This window comes from Globicephala melas, chromosome 9 (assembly GCF_963455315.2).
Source record: "Globicephala melas chromosome 9, mGloMel1.2, whole genome shotgun sequence".
Classification (NCBI taxonomy): Eukaryota; Metazoa; Chordata; class Mammalia; order Artiodactyla; family Delphinidae; genus Globicephala; species Globicephala melas.
In genome coordinates, this window is record NC_083322.1 from 36,549,471 (window position 1) to 36,569,563 (window position 20,093).

A 20,093-nucleotide genomic window follows, 5' to 3' on the forward strand; every position below is an offset into this window, starting at 1 on the left:
AGATTCTATATACATGTTAGCATATGGTATTTGTTTTTCTCTGACTTACTTCACTCTGTATGACAGTCTCTAGGTCCATCCACCTCATTGCAAATAACTCAATTTCATTTTTTTATGCTTGAGTAATATTCCATTGTATATATGTGCCACATCTTCTTTATCCATTCATCTGTCCATGGGCACTTAGGTTGCTTCCATGTCCTGGATATTGTAAATAGGGCTGCAATGAACATTGTGGTACATGACTCTTTTTGAATTATGGTTTTCTCAGGGTATATGCCCAGTAGTGGGATTGCTGGGTCGTATGGTAGTTCTATTTTTAGTTTTTTAAGGAACCTCCATACTGTTCTCCATAGTGGCTGTATCAATTTACATTTCTACCAACAGTGTAAGAGGGTTCCCTTTTCTCCACACCCTCTCCAGCATTTATTGTTTGTAGATTTTTTGATGATGGCCATTCTGACTGGTGTGAGGTGATACCTCATTGTAGTTTTGATTTGCACTTCTCTAATGATTAGTGATGTTGAGCATCCTTTCACGTGTTTGTTGGCAATCTGTATATCTTCTTTGGAGAAGTGTCTATTTAGATCTTCTGCGCATTTTTGGATTGGTTTTTGTTTTGTTTTGTTTTGTTTTGGCGGTACGCGGGCCTCTCACTGTTGTTGCCTCTCCCGTTGCAGAGCACAGGCTCCAGACGCGCAGGCTCAGCGGCCATGGCTCACGGGCCTAGCCGCTCCGCAGCATGTGGGATCTTCCCGTATCGGGGCACGAACCCATGTCCCCTGCATTGGCAGGTGGACTCTCAACCACTGCACCACCAGGGAAGCCCTGTTTGTTTTTTAGATATTGAACTGCATGAGCTGCTTGTATATTTTGGAGATTAATTCTTTGTCAGTTGCTTCATTTGCAAATATTTTCTCCCATGGGTGGCAATATTTTCTCCCTGAGGGTGGCAATGATTTCTTGAATATGACACCAAAGTGTAGGCAACGAAAACAATAGATAAGTAGGACTACATGAAACTACAAAGTTTCTGCATAGCAAAGGAAAAAAAAAAAGACAACAATACGATCTATGGAATGGGAGATAATATTTGCAAACCGTATAACTGCAAAAGGGTTAATATCCAAAATACCCAAGTAACTCATAAAACTCAAAAGCAAAAACAAATAACCCAATTAAAAAATGGGCAAAGGACCTGAATAGACACTTCTCTAAAGAAGACATACAAATAGCCCACAGGTATATGAAAAGGTGCTCAACATCACTAATCACCAGGGAAATGCAAATCAAAGTATAATGAGATACTACCTCACATCTGTTAGAATGACTATCATCAAAAATACACGAGATAAGTGTTGACAAGGGTATGGAGAAAAAGAAAATCTGTACAGTGTTCTTGGAATGTAAACTGCTACAGCTATTGCAGAAAACAGGATGGAGGGTCCTCAAAAAATTAAAAACAGAACTACCATATAATCCAGCAGTATATATCAAGGAGAACTGAAAACAGGATGTGAAGAGATTTGCACTTCCATGTTCAACAAAGCCTTATTCACAATAGCCAAGAGGTGCAAACAGCCTACGTGTCCATCGACATATGAACGGATAAAGAAGTTGTGGTACAGATATACAATGAAACATTATTCAGCCTTATAAAAGGACATTCTGTCATACAGTACAACATGGATGAACCTGAAAGACATGTAAGTGAACTAAGCCAATCACAAAAGGATGAATACTGCATGATTCCATTTATATGAGTTATTTAAAGTGGTGACACTCATAGAAGCATAAGTAGAACGGTGGTCGTCAGGAGATGGAGGAGGGGAAAATGGGGAGTAGTTGTTCAATGAGTATAGAGTTTTGGTTATGCAAGATGAAAAGGTCCTAGAGATCCACTATACAACAATGTGCATATACTTAAAAATACTGTACACTTGGTCCCATTAACCAATCCTGGGTGAGTTACTTAACGTCAAGTCTGTTTCTACAGCATAAAATGGATTAATTATACTAGTTACCTGATGGAGTTGTTATGAGGGTTAATTGAGGAAACTGATGTAAAGCACATGGGTGGTCGACACATTAGTGCAATAAAGGTTAGCTCCCATTATTACTACTGATAATAATGAGTATGGCTGTAAGTTTGAGGATGGAGAGAGACAGGCATCATATGCACTGAGGTGTACTACAATTCCTGTACATTAATTCAAAATACACATTCCATGGTCCTTAAGTAGATCTAAAGCACCAAGTCATGTAAGAGTGGATCCCAGACTTCTAACAAAGAATAAGCTCACTTCATAACTGTCTATTTACTCTTAAGTCCTGATTATATAGTTAAAATTCAAAGGCTTTTGCATTCTCTTGATCACCTTGCTATTTCTGTAGCATATTACAATAAAAGAAAACACGATGAGATTTTTATACAGAGATAAGGGAAGTTGAAGGAATTTATACTGACAGCCTCAATTTTCTGAACATAGGAGGTGAGGTCTCCAACTACACTGAAGACAAGAACTTAAGGAAAAAATGGAAAAGATTTACAACTACTACTAACGGAAAATGCAATTTAGAAAAAAATCATTGTAGAATAGTCCTGAAGGTCCAGCTGAGGTTAGCTAGCTGCCTTACTTTGAGTCCTATTTATATTTCGGGAACAGATCTGTATTGTGTCAAAAAGAGCTTGACTTTTCTTACAACATATATGTTCTGGGTTGTCAAATCATGCAGCTCTACAGAAATACTTATACATAAATACACATAATGATAAGATTTTTAAATAGAGTATTTTAGAAACACCTAACCCAGTGCTGTCCAAAAGAACCTATTGAGAGAAAGGAAATGTTCTATATCTGCTTTGTCCTATTGGCTATTGTCCATGGTGGCCATTAGCTACATGTGGTTATTGAGCATTGAGAATGTGGACAGTGAGACTGAGGAACTTCAATTTTGTTTAATTTTAATTAAATAGCCACATGTGATTATTGGCTATCATATTTGACAGAGCAGATCTAATTAATGCAGAAGACCTTAATCTTAGGGTCCATGAACACCTACACGATTCAGACTCAATCTGTAGAGTTCAATGTGAAATTGTATTCAAAATTATGTGTGTATGAATTTTTCTAGGAAGGTCTTTTTTTTTTTTTTTTTTTTGTGGTATGCAGGCCTCTCACTGTTGTGGCCTCTCCCGTTGGGGAGCACAGGCTCCGGACGCGCAGGCTCAGCAGCCATGGCTCACGGGCCCAGCTTCTCTGCGGCATGTGGGATCTTCCCAGACCGGGGCACGAACCTGTGTCCCCTGCATTGGCAGGCGGACTCTCAACCACTGCACCACCAGGGAAGCCCTAGGAAGGTCTTTTGATTTAATTCTTAAAGGGTTCTGGTGACTCCAAAAAGTTTTAAAACCATGCATCCTGTCACTTACACTATATTTTTTATCAGTTAGTCTAACATTTTTATTTACAACGTGTATGTGAATAGTGTCCTTATTTTGGGATTTCAAGCAATTACATAACTAAATGAACCACCATTTTGCAACAGGATTTAGATGACCTCACTTTGCAGGCAGAGCAGAAGGAGACACCCTGAAGACAGAACAGGCAATACTTATATAGGGTATAATATAGGGTATAATATACAAACAAATTCCCTGGCAAAAGTAATTTTTTAAATTGGTTATCACAGTGCCTGAAATCTCCACCATTAACATTAACCGCTGGACTACTGTTTTTGAAAGTAAAATATATGGTATCTTTTATATAAATATAGGAATTTACTGAGAACAGATGTAATAGGAGGGATTCTTTACCTGTGGGGATATATATTCCAGAGAGTTTCTAATAGGACCAGATTACTGCATCCTGTCTACAGTGAAGATTTATTTGAGAAAAGGCAAAATGTTTTTCACATAGAATTAGGATTAACAATTAACTCTCTTGTTCCTCAAAGATTTTCCTTTTTACATTCCCATTCTATAAAGAAAAACTGTAAGTGTTGTAAGTGTTAAGTTCTATAGCATATGCTATCACCTGATTATTTCTAGTGAGACAGGTTTGTTCAATTTGTATGCAAGCAAAATCAATAGCAAAGAGAAGTCAGGAAAAGACTGAGAACGTGTGGCAACCATCCTACTGTTATATTAAAGCTATTAACAGGTCCAATCTTTCTAGAAATACTCAGAAATTGCTTTCTCATACATCCTCAAACCACTGTCCATCCTACTAAATTCCCTGAGGGTGGGTTGGGAAGTTGGTTACTTGTAGATCTACTCTTTTAAAAAAATATATTAATTTTTTTTATTTGGCTGTGTCGGGTCTTAGTTGCGGCACGCAGGTTCTCTAGCTGTGGCGTGTGGGCTTAGCTGCTCCGCAGCATGTGGGATCTTAGTTCCCCGACCAGAGATCAAACCCACGTCCCCTGCATTGGAAGGTGGATTCTTAACCACTGGACCACCAGGGAAGTCCCCTGTAGATCTACTCTTTTTGTCTAGAAAACTCTCAATTAGTTTAGGAGTTACTAAAAATAAAATGAAACTCAGGAACAAATGATGTAGTAGACTAGAGGATGCAGAAATGACTTGATTTCCTGCTCAGATTATGACTGAGATGATATTAATTAAGCTCCTTTTCCTTACTGTAATATGAAAGCACTGCAGAATCTAAAATATTGGCTGGGGCCTCCCTTTCCATGCTACAATTCCTACTTTCAAAACTACTTAACAGTGAAATGTGATTAAGTTTCCTTTCTCAGGCAGCTTTTTTGGCTATCGATTACTTGTTTCTGGTTTACACATGATACCTTCTTATCTTAATCCATTCCACAAAGAGGAATTAGTAGTGTCTACTTTAATAATGCAGTAGTAACAATAATGTGAAAGCAATAGCTGTTTGAAACATAAGTTCATGACATTTCAGAGGGAAATAAATCCTAGGAAGAGAAAGTAAATGGATAAAAACAAATCCTTCCTTATTAATATGATAAACGATTATTTGTAAATTTAAATCAGATTAAGATTTCTACTGTTAAAAATGTACTTTAAGAAGACCTAGGGGCTTCCCTGGTGGCGCAGTGGTTGAGAATCTGCCTGCTAATGCAGGGGACATGGGTTCGAGCCCTGGTCTGGGAGGATCCCACATGCCGCGGAGCAACTAGGCCCGTGAGCCACAACTACTGAGCCTGCGCGTCTGGAGCCTATGCTCCGCAACAAGAGAGGCCGCGATAGTGAGAGGTCTGCGCACCGCGATGAAGAGTGGCCCCCGCTTGCCACAACTAGAGAAAGCCCTTGCACAGAAATGAAGACCCAACACAGCAAAAATAAATAAATAAATAAATAAACTCCTACTATCCCTAACATCTTAAAAAAAAAAAAAAAAGACCTAAAGAGACATTTCTCCAAGAAGACATACAGATGGCCAACAGGCACATGAAAAAATGCTCAACATTGCTAATTACTAGAGAAATGCAAATCAAAACTACAATGAGATATAACCTCACTCTGGTCAGAATGGCCATCATTAAAAAGTCTACAAATAATAAATGCTGGAGAGGGTGTGGAGAAAAAGGAACACTCCTACACTGTTGGTGGGAACGTAACCTGGTGCAGTCACTATGGAGAACAGTATGGAGGTTCCTTAAAAAAATAAAAAGAGTTACCATATTAAAAAAAAAAAAGCACTTTAAAACATACATGGTTAAGTATATTCATTTCTTCGGAAATATTTTCTCTAACTCTAAAGTTTATTGGCAATGAGAGATTTAGAATCCAAAAGGAGTTGGAATGAAAGATAAAAAAACATACTGTCTTATTACTTTATTCTCTCTCTCACATCACTGATATTTCACATCTTCTACTGCTCCTACTCTACACTATCAAAGATACTTCACAGTACTTAAATGTAAAACTACTACAAGTTTTTATTTGATAGGAATGCTGGGACTCCAACTGGAATTCAAGGCTGGGTATATATATATTTCATTCTAAGTAACAACAAATTGGAACTAAGTCCTCAACATTATCTCCCATTTACCAGTAGAAGGCAGTAGTAGGCAGGAGGCAGACATCAGGAATCTGGGAATATAAATCTGGAAATAAACAAAAAAGGTAATAAAATTTTCACCTCAGTTAATGGAAAATTTAATTAACCAGGATAACCTATTTGAAACATAGGATCATCTCCTGGTGATCCTGACAGGAGACCAATGTAACAAAAGATACTGACAAATAATAAGAGTTTTTGGCAGGAAGGGAGAAACAAAGCAAACTGATGAATACTCTTATTTACTGATATCTATGGGGGAAAAGATGGAAAGGAAGGAAGGGTAAATTCTGACTCATAAACACCTGATTGGTTATTGGCCTACCTTATGCTTTCTAAGTAAGTAGTGCCCAGTGGAGATTTCACAGTGCATCCACAGAGGCTGGGTTTAACCTAATTTAATTGATTTGATTTGACAGGCAATTACTTTGGAATTAGTATTCTAGTCAATATTTTAATGAAATGGGCTGGCAACTAGAAAATTTTAAATTACCTATCTGATATTTCCCTATTAAGTATAATTAGTGTTTTTGATAGAATCATAAATTTCGAGTTGTGGGACTAGCATATCTCTATTTAAAAAATTAAATAGCTATGTCATCTTTTAATTTTAATGTTTGATATCTTAATTCATCAGTATGAATAATTTGTTAGTACAATAGTTTTGTTAAGAATAATTATTTTTAGGCACAGAAAAGCACATTAATTAATAGGAACTTTTCAAAAGTACCACATAATCACTGATTTAAATTCTTGTTTTAGAACAGTTTAATTCTTCACACTTATATACATATATATGTATGTATATATCAGATATCAATTAGCTCCTTGAAAAAAATTAGTTTTTGTCTTTTACTGAATGAAAGTGCTGTCTTGTTAACAACTCTACAAACGCATTTCTCTCTTTGGCTTATGTCCCAAACATAATAATTTAGAATAAAATCAAGCAGTAGTTTCAAATCAGTATCTATGCTGAACGGATTTTTCACATGGAGAAAAGTCACTGAATACGTTCTCTGCTCTTCTGACAAGCAATTTTGCTATCTGAAGCACTAAATATCATGGCAAATTATAAAACTAAGAAAATTTGCTAATTCTTTGGGTGATATGTTAAAGTTAATAATTACTAAGTTATTCTAACTTCTTTAGAAGAAAATCTATTATTAATACAGTGAATCTTGGCTATTACAGTATTTACTAGATTATCCAGCACTGGTTAAGTCAGCTGAGATTCCATCTGACGGATTTTAATTGTTGAAATAGTAAAAGACCTCTTTATAACAGCCTTCTCAGCAATAAAGCAGCTCTGTAATAGCAAGGCTCTAAAGGATTTGAGGATGAAAATAATAACAGATTACTTTTCAGCCCTGATATTGAAATAGAAACTTTCTGAAAGTTAGGCGAAGTCTTGGCTGATATTCATTGTATCACTCTGTTTTATAAAAATATTTCCCTAGAAAGTAATTTTTCCTTCCAGCCCACTTGCAAGCAAAAGAGCTGTGCTAGATACTGGAGAGCAAATAAAGAAGAATAAGAACGACCCTGCTCTCAAGGAATCCACATCTTTTCCACCAGGGAGGCTGGTCAAGTTCACAGATACATCTCACACAACCTAGAATGTAAGAAGCACCAGAGGAGAGAAAAGAACAAAGCACAATGGTAAGGTAGCCTATATCCAGCAAGCGAAATACTGAAGCACTGGATGCACTTCCTTAGTTCCAGTTACATGCCAGACTGCTTGGGTAGTTGTTTGGTCTTACTTTGAGGTATTTAACAAATCCTTTTTCTTCAAGTTATCTGGAGCTGCTGCTTTTATAAAGACAGTTGTGAGTAGTCTTTTAAAGCTTCTGCACAACACTTGTGATCCAATCATTTTTCAGGACATTTAAAAAAATATAATTCTCAATTTACTTGTCTACTGACAACCTCTCCCGTATCTTCAGTGAGTTTAGTATAAATCCCATCTCCATGATGTAAAATAACCTTCTCTAAATGTGACTACATCACAAAAATCACTTGCCTTCCAATACAAAGGAAGAGGAAATAAAAAGTTGCTGGACAATAAAACATACAACAGATTTTAATCCTAGAATTTCAGATGTAGTACTAATTTCCCATGGTTTACCTCATAATTACAAAAATTAATCCAAAAAGTGATATATATCTTGTATCCTTAAAAGAATGAGTGGAAGTTAGTTAACATAAAATAGTACATGTTGCAAATTACTCATGCAACAGCAAACACAGAATTTTGTCAGCAGTTCATCTGACTAGCACTGGCTTCACTGGATGTCCAAATGCAACTTTACTAAAAATGATACTTGATGAATATCTTTTGTTATTTTTATTTTCAAGCAGTGATTCTCAAACCTGATAGTACATATAAATCAACTAGGGAGCTTTGGAAACATGATGTTTTCCACACAGTGATTCTAATGTAATCATTCTGTGGTGACTGGTACATGTTTTATGTGAATCCACAAACTACTGTTCTAAGGAAAACCTGTTATGATCAATTCTATGACTTCATAATTTAATGTAAGAGTAAAAAAGATAGACATTTTATGGGGGAAGGTTAAAAAATGGTTTCTGGTTTTGGGAAAAACAACATCTTTGCACTTTATTTATGAAAGGTAATCAAATTAAAGTCATTGATGCAATATGTTTCTTTACTGTGAATCTGCTCATACACATTTGATAAACTGAAGAATAACGCCAGCATAACACAGAAGTTGTATTAGTTCATGTGCATTTTTTTCCAGCAAAATAGTGATTTGAAGCAATCACGGCATGCTTTCTCATTATTTCAAGAAAGCCTAAGCAATATACAACAATCTTTAACAAAACTCCTGAAAATCTAGTTAAGTTCTTCCTTACAGCAAGTAGGGACTTCAAGAACTGCTATTCTTTCCATTATGTTAAGCTATTCAAGGAAGCTGATGATACAGATGAACAAGGTGCAATGGCATTTCTTCCCGTGTTTAAATAACACCTGACTGACAGAGTGTCTTTTCAACAAATGGTTGGAACAAATGGACATTCACAGGCCCCTCCCCACAAAAAAAAAAAAATCAATCTAGGCACAGACCTTACACTCTTCACAAAAATTAACTCAAAATGGATCACAGACCTAATCGTAAAACACAAAACTGTAAAACTCTTAGACAATAATGCCAACTAAAAAATGCCACTGGCCACCCAGCTCCACAAGGATTGAGTCATTAGCCACCGCAGTTGCTGATCTTCAACACGTCCTGAAAGGAGTTCAGGGTGGAGATCAGGAATGAGGCTCTCTGAGCTCTGAGAAAACTGGCAGAACAGGCCTTCAGATAGTGAGATATTTTCAGAAGAAACTTTTTTATGAACCTGGATTCTTGCATCTTCCCATACTTAGAAAAGCACTAAAACAATGAACTAAGATATCTGCTCCTCGTGACTACCAGCAACCTTCTACCAAGAGGTGTGCTTGGTTGCACAGACCACCTTTGCCAAAATCACAAATATACTGACCTCCCTGCTTACCTCTTTGGAACAGTTTCTCAGAGCTATCTGAGAGGCAGTCTCCAGGGCTACAGTCCTTAGTAAGAAAATGAATAAACCAGACTCACAGCTTTTATGTTGTGCATTTTTAAGTCAATAATAACATAGGAGAAAACCTTGATGACCTTGAGCATAATGATGCCTTTTTAGATACAACACCAAAGACAGGATCCCTGAAAGAAATAACTGATAAGGTGAACTTCATTAAAATTAAAAACTTCCACTCTGAAAAAGACAGTATCAAGAAAATGAGAAGCCAAGCCACAGACTGGAAGAAAAGATTTGCAAAAGACACACCTGATAGGGCTTCCCTGGTGGCGCAGTGGTTGAGAGTCCGCCTGCCGATGCAGGGGACACGGGTTCGTGTCCGGGAGGATCCCCCATGCCGCGGAGCGGCTGGGCCCGTGAGCCATGGCTGCTGAGCCTGCGCGTCCGGAGCCTGTGCTCCGCAATGGGAAAGGCCACAACGGTGAGGGGCCCGCGTAACGCAAAAAAAAAAAAAAAAAAAAAAAAGACACATTTGATAAAGGACTGTTATCCACAATATACCAAAAAACTCTTAAAACTCAACAATAAGATAACAAACAACCGGATTAAAAAATGGGCTGAAGATCTTTATTATTTTTTAATTGAAGTATAGTTGATTTACAATATTATATGGGGCTGAAGATATTAACATCATCAAAGAAGATATACAGAAGGCAAATAAGCATATGAAAAGATGCTCCACAACATATGGTATGAGGGAAATGCAAATTAAAACAAGATCCTACTATACAGCTATTAGAATGGCCAAAATCCAGAACACTGAACACACCAAATGCTGGTGAGGATGTGGAGCAACAGGAACTCTCATTCATTTCTGGTGGGAACACAAAATGGTACAGTCACTTTGGAAGACTGTGTGGCAGCTTCTTACAAAACTAAACATACTCTTACCATACAATCCAGCAATCGTACTCCTTGGTATTTACCCAAAGGAGCTGAAAACTGATGTCCACACAAAAACCTGCACACAGATGTTTACAGCAGCTTTAATCATAATTGTCAAAACTTGGAAGCAACCAAGATGTCCTGCAGTAGGCAAATGGATAAATTAATTTTGGTACATCCAGACAATGGAATATTATTCAGCACTAAAAAGAAATGAGCTATCAAGACATAAAAACACATGGAACAATCTTAAATGCATATTACTAAGTACAAGAAGCCAATCTAAAAAGGCTGCATACTGTGATTCTAACTATATACCGTTCTGGAAAAGGCAAACCTATGGAGACCATAAAAAGATCAGTGGTAGCTGGGATGGGGGTGATGATTATGCAGATGATTATGCAGATTATGCAGATGATTATGCAGAGCATAGAGGATTTTTAGAGCAGTGAAAATACTCTGTAGGATATTATAAAAATGGATATATGCCATTATACATTTGTCCAAACCCTTAGAATGTACAACACCAAGGGGGAACCCTAAAGTAAACAATGGACTTTGGGTGATTATGATAGGTCAATGTACGCTCATCCTTGGTAAAAAATGTACCATTCTGGTGAATAACGCTGATAATCGGAAAGGCTATTCATGTATGGGGGTAAGGAGTATATGGGAAACCTCTGTACCTCTGTGATTTTGTGGTAAATCTAAAACTGCTCTAAAAAAATAAAGTCTTAAAAACAAAACAAAACACCTGATTGACAGCAGTCTACACAGTGAGTTGGGTATTTAATTTTGATAAAACTGGTCTTCATTAGGAGTAAATGTCTCCAAGGAACTATAGTTTGAAGGAGGCAGCATGAATTCCAGAGTTCAATGATGCAAAGAATTAACTGGACTGTAAATCCAGTGGAGACTTAACCATGCTGCTCTTTTTATTAGGATTGCTATGGTTTACAAAGTTCTATTGGTTTTGAGTGATCTATCCCTAACCCAATCCCCCACCCCCTGCCACGCTTAAGACCTGTTATTTGTGTCGCGTACTTCTGTAGAATGCAGTTTTTCAGGAATGCATAAGGTTACTAGAGTAGAAGCACCTCTGTTATTTGTATATAACAAAGTATTTTTAGGGCTGAATACACCGGGACAGATGAGGGCATCTACTGATAACATAGCTCAGCTTTTAGACTTAAAAACCCTTAATAAAAGAACGTGGGACTAGGGAATCACAGTACTCCACATATTGAAAAAGTGCTTCTGGTATAGTATATCACAGCTTACAGCGAGTGAGGACCTAGAATCAAAACTCCACTTCAGGGATGAGAAAACTATAACCTAGAAGTTATTTTCTACTTCGCATCTTGCCTCCCTAGTAAAGTGTTACAACAAGCCTTCTTGTAATAGGCCAATGTTCATTATGCCAAATAACTGGCCATCTTAACAGTTTCTGCATCACGTTACAGCCAAGTCAACAAGGAGGCTTTGTCCTTCCCCAATGCAGTTCCAGTTTTATTCTGCAAAACAATGAGAAAATAGCACTTGTTTTATCAAAACATGCTTTATAACCAATTTTACTGGAATGGATTTATCCCCCAAAATCCAGATATAAAATTGCCATTCTGAGAGAGAAAAATACTAAATAGAGGAAGATAATAAGTATCACTCAGGAGTGCCAGTCTGTAAGATTCAGTGTATTGACTCACGGAATAAAAAAACACTGATATCAAAGAGGTGCAGAGTCTTAACAGTGAAGAAACCTCTCAAGAAATCTAGATTAAAACAAAATGCTTAAATGACTGTGTATTTGAAGTTATTAAGTGGCAATCAATGAAACCTCACCAGATGTTTACATAAACCACCTAAAATAGGTACACAAAATTATCTTCAAAAAACTGACAGCAATTCAAAATAAGCAAGCCAAGGAAAGAGTGTATGTACTGACAAAACAGCAGCAACCCATCCATAGTTTCGGTATGTTTTACTTTGATCTGAAGATAAATAATTCCACAAAATCCACTTTGGATTTTAATTTTGGACGTGCCAAAAAAAAAGAAGTTCAGAAGCAATGATCTATAAATTATTTTTGTACTTCTTGTGTTATAAATTCATTCCAAATTTCGAGTGTTCACCAAATGATTCTATGTGGGATAAAGTTCTGTACAAAAAGAACAGAAAAGACAGAAAAGCAACACATTGTAAACCCTTAAGGAACATATAGATAAATTCACCTTCAAGTCAAATTGTCATAAGGTACTTTTGACTTTCCAGAAATGACACTCAAAACCATTCAGAATCATTTGGATGGGTCTTACACTGGGCTAGTTAACAAAACTATAGCTTTCCCCATGAAAGGAGAGGGTGAGTTCCAGTTGCTTGAGAATTTCAATCATCTGAGGGAGCATCCAGGGAAATGTTGGGGAAGGTCTGTGATAGGGCAAGCTGCCACCACTGTTATTTTGAAAGTGCAGTGGGCTCAGATCCCCTTTGTGGAATCAGGAGATGTCAGCAGTAGAGAACACCCTGCCTTCCTCTATGCTTCCTAGGTCTGATGACTCAAACCTCCTAGTCCTCTTCCAGTCAGCAGATATGGCCTAGCAATTAGAAGTGCACTAACAAAAAAGAATGGAAAAACAGGAAAGGGAAAAAAAAATGAAGGGGACTTTTGGAATCAGACAAGAGATTAAAAAAACAAAAACAAAAAAAACCCCAAACAGCCAACAAAGCTAGTCAAATGTTAGCAATTCTTAAAAGGGCTGTTCATCACCCTTGCTCTCTTCTGCCCATTCCCCAACCTCTTCTCATTCTCAGCTCTGACTCTATAAAGCTGTAAAGCACTTAAGAAATAAGATTTTTTGAACAGAATGCATTTAAAGTTAAAACACAATAGGGAAATATTTGACTGATAAAATCAATAAAGATAAGATCAGCATCAAAAGACATTAGGTTTCCCAAATCCTAGCACTCCACTCAACGTTGGTTATTGATCATGCATGATAGCTACTAAATAAAATATAAAACACAAAATAAGGGCTTCCCTGGTGGCGCAGTGGTTGAGGGTCCGCCTGCCGATGCAGGGAACACGGGTTCATGCCCCGGTCCGGGAAGATCCCACATGCCGCGGAGCGGCTGGGCCCGTGAGCCATGGCCGCTGAGCCTGCGCGTGCGGAGCCTGTGCTCCGCAACGGGAGAGGCCACAGAGTGAGAGGCCCGCGTACTGCAAAAAAAACCCCGCCAAAAACCCCACAAAATAAGTTATTTGGGCTGTATAAAATAAGCTAATGGGACAGTAATTCTATTCAACATACCCAATATACTTAAATATAAGAGGATATAGCAGTGGTCAAAGGAATCTATTACAGAGCAGAAAGGTGCTTCACTCTGAATCTCACTGCCAGCTGTCATTTCTGCTGTGCTCCAAACATGTAATTTACAGTGGGGGAAAGGGATATTGTTATAATAATTTGGGAAGCTTCATAAACCACTCATCCAGATGAAAGCCACTGGGTTGAACAAATTCTTACTTAAAAAAGAATAAAGAGTAGAAAGTTTATTAATATTAAAGAGATGAGTCCTACATTCATTAAAAGATAAATATACTTTTTTTGTTGCATTAAGGATTAAGAAACTTTAAGGATGAGCTCTTTAAATCTAACATATATGTGTGACACCAAGAGCTCCATAAGAGAAGACCTCCAACTACAAATAGCCAAGGGATATTTTACAAAACAAATTATTGGCACTGCTAGTTTCTGGTAAGCAATTGTTTTAGGAGTACAGTAAAACTTTAGAGATTTCAGTGAGGTTTTCAGTATTCAACAAACCTAAATTTTATAATTATTTTCAAAGGTTTGTTATGATACGCTGGTGAGGTCTTCAAATATCTTACTGGAAATTGTCGAAGTTATTACAACTCTTACCCAATGTCCAAAAAAAGTCTTCATTTCTTGGTCTGTGATTTTATATCCAGTGATAACCCTGGACCATTGTTAGTGATCCACTGGCCAGAGAGTAACTGTACAGTCATCTTAAGGATTAAACTAGGGCTTCTCTGGTGTTGCAGTGGTTGAGAGTCCGCCTGCCATGCAGGGGATGTGGGGCGTGCCCCGGTCCGGCTGGGCCCGTGAGCCATGGCCGCTGAGCCTGTGCTCTGCAAAGAGAGAGGCCACAACAATGAGAGGCCCGCGTACCGCAAAAAAAAAAAAAAAAAAAAAAAAAAAGAATTAAACTAATAAGTGTAGAAATGTTGTTAACAGGCAGAGTTCTCTCTGTAGTTTGATGGCAATACTACACTTAGCTCTGTCTGCCTTTACCATTTAAAGGCTAATAGGGCAGTCTTCAACAGCTTCCTTCTGCATCCTTTCCTCTCCCAGCACTGACCTTTCTTAAATACGGAGAAGCATCCAGTACTGTTCTGAGACTTTCACTTTTTCTTCTTATTCAAAATATAAGAAAGTGCTCTCAGGTATTTTCTGTACTTCTTGGTTGACTGGTGTAATACTTGATTAAAACTCTCACTAAAATAGTTTAAATCGTACAGATTTCTAAAGCAAAATTTTCAGACAACAAAAATGAGTACATTGTAGGACTTTTAAGCAAAACAAAGGGGAAATGCACCCATGATCCCACGATTCAGAAATAAGCACAATTAAGATTATGATGATTTTTCTTCATATATATCGCCACACATTTTTAATTAAAAATCCCAAAAATACTTTCCTGATACATGTTTTTTTCCCCTCCACTTAATATGCCATAAGGAACTTTCCACACCACCAAATATCCTTCTATAAAATTACTTAAAATAACCAGAGTATTCTAACAATGGAATATAACAATTTATTTAACCAATTGTACACACTTATTGCTATTATAAACAAAATTGCAGTGAATATACCTTTAGCTAAATCTCTGCTCTTTTTAAAATAGTAATTTTCTTAGGATTAATTAGAAGTAGAATTTCTAGGTCAAAGGGTACCAATATTTTAATGTGGATCATTTATATCTTTAGTTATGGAAGTGGTTAAAGAAAGTCTGGTCACGGGACTTCCCTGGTGGCGCAGTGGTTAAGAATCCGCCTGCCAATGCAGGGGACAAGGGTTCGATCCCTGGTCCAGAAGGATCCCACAATGCCGCAGAGCAACTAAGCCCATGAGCCCCAACTACTGAGGCTGTGTGCCACAACTACTGAAGCCTGTGCGCCTGGAGCCCGCGCTCCGCAACAAGAGAGGCCACAGCAATGAGAAGCTCGCACACCACAACGAAGAGTAGCCCCCGCTCACCACAACTAGAGAAAGCCTGTGTGCAGCAACGAAGACCCAATGCAGCCAAAAATAAATAAATAAATAAAATTGATTCTTTAAAAAAAGAAAAGTCTGGTCATTAGCAATTCAGAGGTGAGATTAGCAGGGGTAACCAGATATCATAATTTTTGACTTTGAACATGAACTTGATTTCTTTCTTTTATTCTGATATGAAGAGAGTCAGAAAAGATGGTCAACAATCTCTCTAGCTATAGAAGCTCCTTATTTCCTTTCTAGGGAAGCATAACCTAGGTAGGGCCATATTATAAGTGTGACCTATTCCCGGTTACGGATGCAGCCTTTGCTCAAAAGTTTCTCTCAACTAGAGTCAGGCTAGGGTCCAGAGGAAGCACTCTGCATTTTAAAGTCAGGGTTGCTGTGGTTCCTTTTTTTTTTTTTAATCTTACTAAATAATTTACTTAGAAGTTTCTTTCTGCCCTTGTCCCATTCTCTCAAGCCTGAAGACATTTCTGCAACACTTTTATTGACTGTTAGGCACTAACCAAGAGCAATTATCCCTATCAACTGACCTAGAGTTATTACAAATAATTACTCAACACAAATCAAATTATTGAGTTTGAGTAGCTGGTATAAACAATCTCGTGTTTGTGACTAGTGGTAAGTGGGCCTAGAGGACCAATGATACATCAATGCCTTGAGCAGTAGTCCTTGAAGTGTGGCCCCTGGACCAGCAGCATCAGCATCACCTGAAAAGCTGTTAGAAATGCAAATCACTGGGCCCCAGACCAGGACCTACTAAATCAGAAACTCTGGGGGTGGGGCCCAGAAATTTGCTCTTTAGCAAGCAACCTGTTTTAACAGGTGATGCAATTTAAGAACCAAAGGCCTAGTGACCTGACACCGCAAAATCTTCTAGTGAAACACTTCTGTTTCAGAGGATTCCTTACAGTGCAAGAGCGACAGATATTACAAAAAAAAATTGGACTGGAGAGGAAAGTGGGGAGAACTTGCTACATCATAACAATGTTTGGATTTGATAACTTCAGTTTTCCTTTAACAGTAGTTAGGACCAGAATCATCCAGTGCCAGATCTAATTAATCAAATTTGGGGCTTTGGGCCCAGAGCAGGATCCCAGGTGTGCTTCTGTATACTAATGTTCAAAAGCTACTGCCCAGCCTGCACTGTTGCCTAGAAAGGGCCACTGTGGCCTCCAGGAACTGGCACCTTTTTGTCTAATCCATTTCAACCTTCACCCTCAATCTCCAAGATACATTTTATGTTTTCTATCATAAAGGGCTATTTTTATTGGTATTACCCAGTGTCCTACAACTGAAACCTATGCTTCTAGATGTAAAGATTCTCACAGAAAACTATATCTTTTGGAACAGAGGTAGTTTTGAAGAGCAGGGCCTGAGCTTTCACGGAATCTGAGAATTTAAGAAATTGTATATAAACATATGTATATGCACAGAAACATCACTCAGGGGAAAAGTTCACAGCTTTTACCAGGTTCTCAAAGAGATCTGTGATTCTCACAAAAGCTTAAAAACCAAACCAAACCCACAAAAAGCCCACTGGTCTAGAAAGCAAGTGATATCTATTTAAAAGTGAAATAAACACTGCATAAAATGTTGACACTGTAGAGCCGTGTATTAAGCACACATAAAAGTGAAAATGGGGACTTCCCTGGTGGCGCAGTGGTTATGACCCCACGCTCCCAATACAGGGGGCCTGGGTTCGATCCCTGGTCAGGGTATGAGATCCCACATGCATGCCGTAACCAAAAGTTTGCATGCCACAACTAAGGAGCTCATGTGCTGCAACTAAGGAGTTGGCAAGCCACAACTAAGGAGCCCGCCTGCTGCAACTAAGACCCAGCACAACCAAATAAATAAATATTTAAAAAAAAAAGTGAAAATGAACAGTATGTATTATATAACACTGGAGAATGAGGCCAATGTGAGGTGCTATACTGACCCAATATGATGATCGAATGCTCTAAAGGCTTTACAGTCTACCCTCTTAAAGGCCAGACTGATGAAGATGATGGCTTGTTTTTTGTTTTTTTTTTAATTTATTTATTTATTTTATTTATTTATTTTGGCTGTGTTGGGTCTTCGTTGCTACGCGCGGGCTTTCTCTAGTTGCAGCGAGCGGGGGCTACTCTTCATCGCAGTGAGCGGGCTTCTCATTGCGGTGGCTTCTCTTGCTGCAGAGCACGGGTTCTAGGTGCGCAGGCTTCAGTAGTTGCAGCATGCGGGCTCAGTAGTTGTGGCTCACGGGCTCTAGAGCACAGGCTCAGTAGTTGTGGTGCACGGGCTCAGTTGCTCTGTGGCATGTGGGATCTTTCCGGACCAGGGATCGAACCCATGTTCCCTGCACTGGCAGGTGGATTCTCAACCACTGCGCCACCAGGGAAGCCCCGATGATGGCTTGTTTTTGTTAGGCATTATGCTAGGATGTTTATACACAATCTCTGATTTAATTATCAAAAAAAGTTCTATGAGGAAGGCAGTTTTGTTATTGTTAGGTAGTAAGAGAATCACAGTTTTAAACTTATACCAGTGGGTTAGTGACAACTCAATCCATTAGGATACTTCTGAAAGTCAGTTAACTGGCAAAGGCTTCATTCAGCAACTATATTGCTATAGCTAAAGGTCTACCAATCCCCACACAATACTGCTTCTGAGAGTCTAATGGTCTCTGAGCTCTATGATTCCCAAAACCCAAAACAAGATCAGCAGTCTGCTTTGTCAGAAAGACTATGCCTTTTAAGTACAGGTCTCCACTGTCCAGCAACAGTAAATCCAGCTTTTTGATTCAGAGATTGAGCAATGACCTCCTCGACCAAAGGGTTTCACAGAGGACTGGAATGCAGGCAGTCTGATTCCAGAGCCTAACCTTGGAGTCATTACACTCTCCCTGAGCAAATATTCTGGATTATGAGGGAGAGACCTTGATGCCCCCACCCTTTCATGACCATATATATGTTGTTATTTAAATACGGTGTATAGTAACTTATTATTGCTCCTTTCTAATCTTATTACTACTTAATGGACACTGTGAATGGCAGAGTCCCCACGAAGTTAGGCAGTATTATTCATCAACATTTACAACCAAAAGTATCCATATTTTTAATTGAAACAAATCTAAAGCAAAATAGCCTCTTAAATACTAAGCTTTGAAGAGTATCTAAATATGATTAACAGCATACTTTTGTACTAATAAGACAAAATGTATTTTAAAAATATATAATCCTCTATATCATTTATAAAACATTCTGAGAGATAATCCCATGGAACAAATGTTTTATGTCATTAAATTACCTTTATTAATATAATTCACTTATTAGGCTTTTAACATATTAATTGAGAAAATAAATCACATGCAGTAGTTTTTTCGTAAATAAAAAGTATTTAAGGCAAATAGACCAAAAAAAAAAACTCTTAAAAAAACTGAAACTAAAAATATTATTTACAATGGGAACTTTAAGTCCAAAGTTCTCTTTGTAAGACAATACTCCCTGCATTGTTCTCCCCTTGGCTTTCTTTCTGAGGTTTAATAAAAGGCTGAAAATTCCTGGCCAGCAGCTTGACAATTTTAAGATCCATAAATTTGGGCAAGCAGTCTATACGCATGGCTCAATAATAATCTTTTTAAATTTAATTGCTTTTAAAAATGTCAGTAATTTGGAAGACAGAACATGAAGGGAGATGAAATCTATTGAGGCCACAAAACTAGAAGGGCAGATTGTAGGAAGGAGGAGAGCTATGCAGGCAGGCTGAGAGCAGTGTACAGAACTCACTGTAGAGAAATATAAAGTAATGAGTTAGGGAACACCAAATTCTACAGAAAATGAATACACCCTTGGTACTCCCATGCTACAAGACACTGAACAGAAGAATAAATGTTTAGTAGAGGATAAAACTTTAAACTTGTAGCACTGCACTTAAAAAACTAAGTAGACTTTTAAAATGTTTATTGTCTTGGTATAAGTCAAAGGATGTTACTTAAAAATGAAGCAACTTTATTTGGAACAAAGGGTAGTTCAGGTCACCTTGCTTTAAAAAAGTCTTCTATTACAGAATATTCAAGTAAAAGCAAGCAGAATGACACAATAGCTTTGACTAGAGGCTTTGATATTCAAGAGGATTAAACAAATGAGCACTGGTGTCTTTTGATGGAGAGCAGATTATGAAGAAACTCCTAAAAACACAATTCTAAAGGGACCATGAAGGTTAAAGAATATAAGGATTTGGGGCAAAATGTTACATGTGGTAAAATTCAGACAAGAAGCACAAAAATAAATTAGGG

General features: G+C 37.8%; 1 protein-coding gene across 3 annotated transcripts in view; it reads right to left on the reverse strand.

Annotated features, from left to right (window-relative positions):
* Positions 1-20,093, reverse strand: part of ZNF277 (zinc finger protein 277) — a 115,875-nt gene that overhangs the window by 64,912 nt on the left and 30,870 nt on the right. The window contains exon 2 of one of the 3 annotated variants that reach the window (XM_060305396.2): positions 6,036-6,090. The exons of the other annotated variants lie outside the window; for them this stretch is intronic. Coding sequence (XP_060161379.1) covers positions 6,036-6,090 — 55 coding nt within the window. The remainder of the gene's footprint in view (positions 1-6,035; positions 6,091-20,093) is intronic. 3 annotated transcript variants of the gene reach the window in all.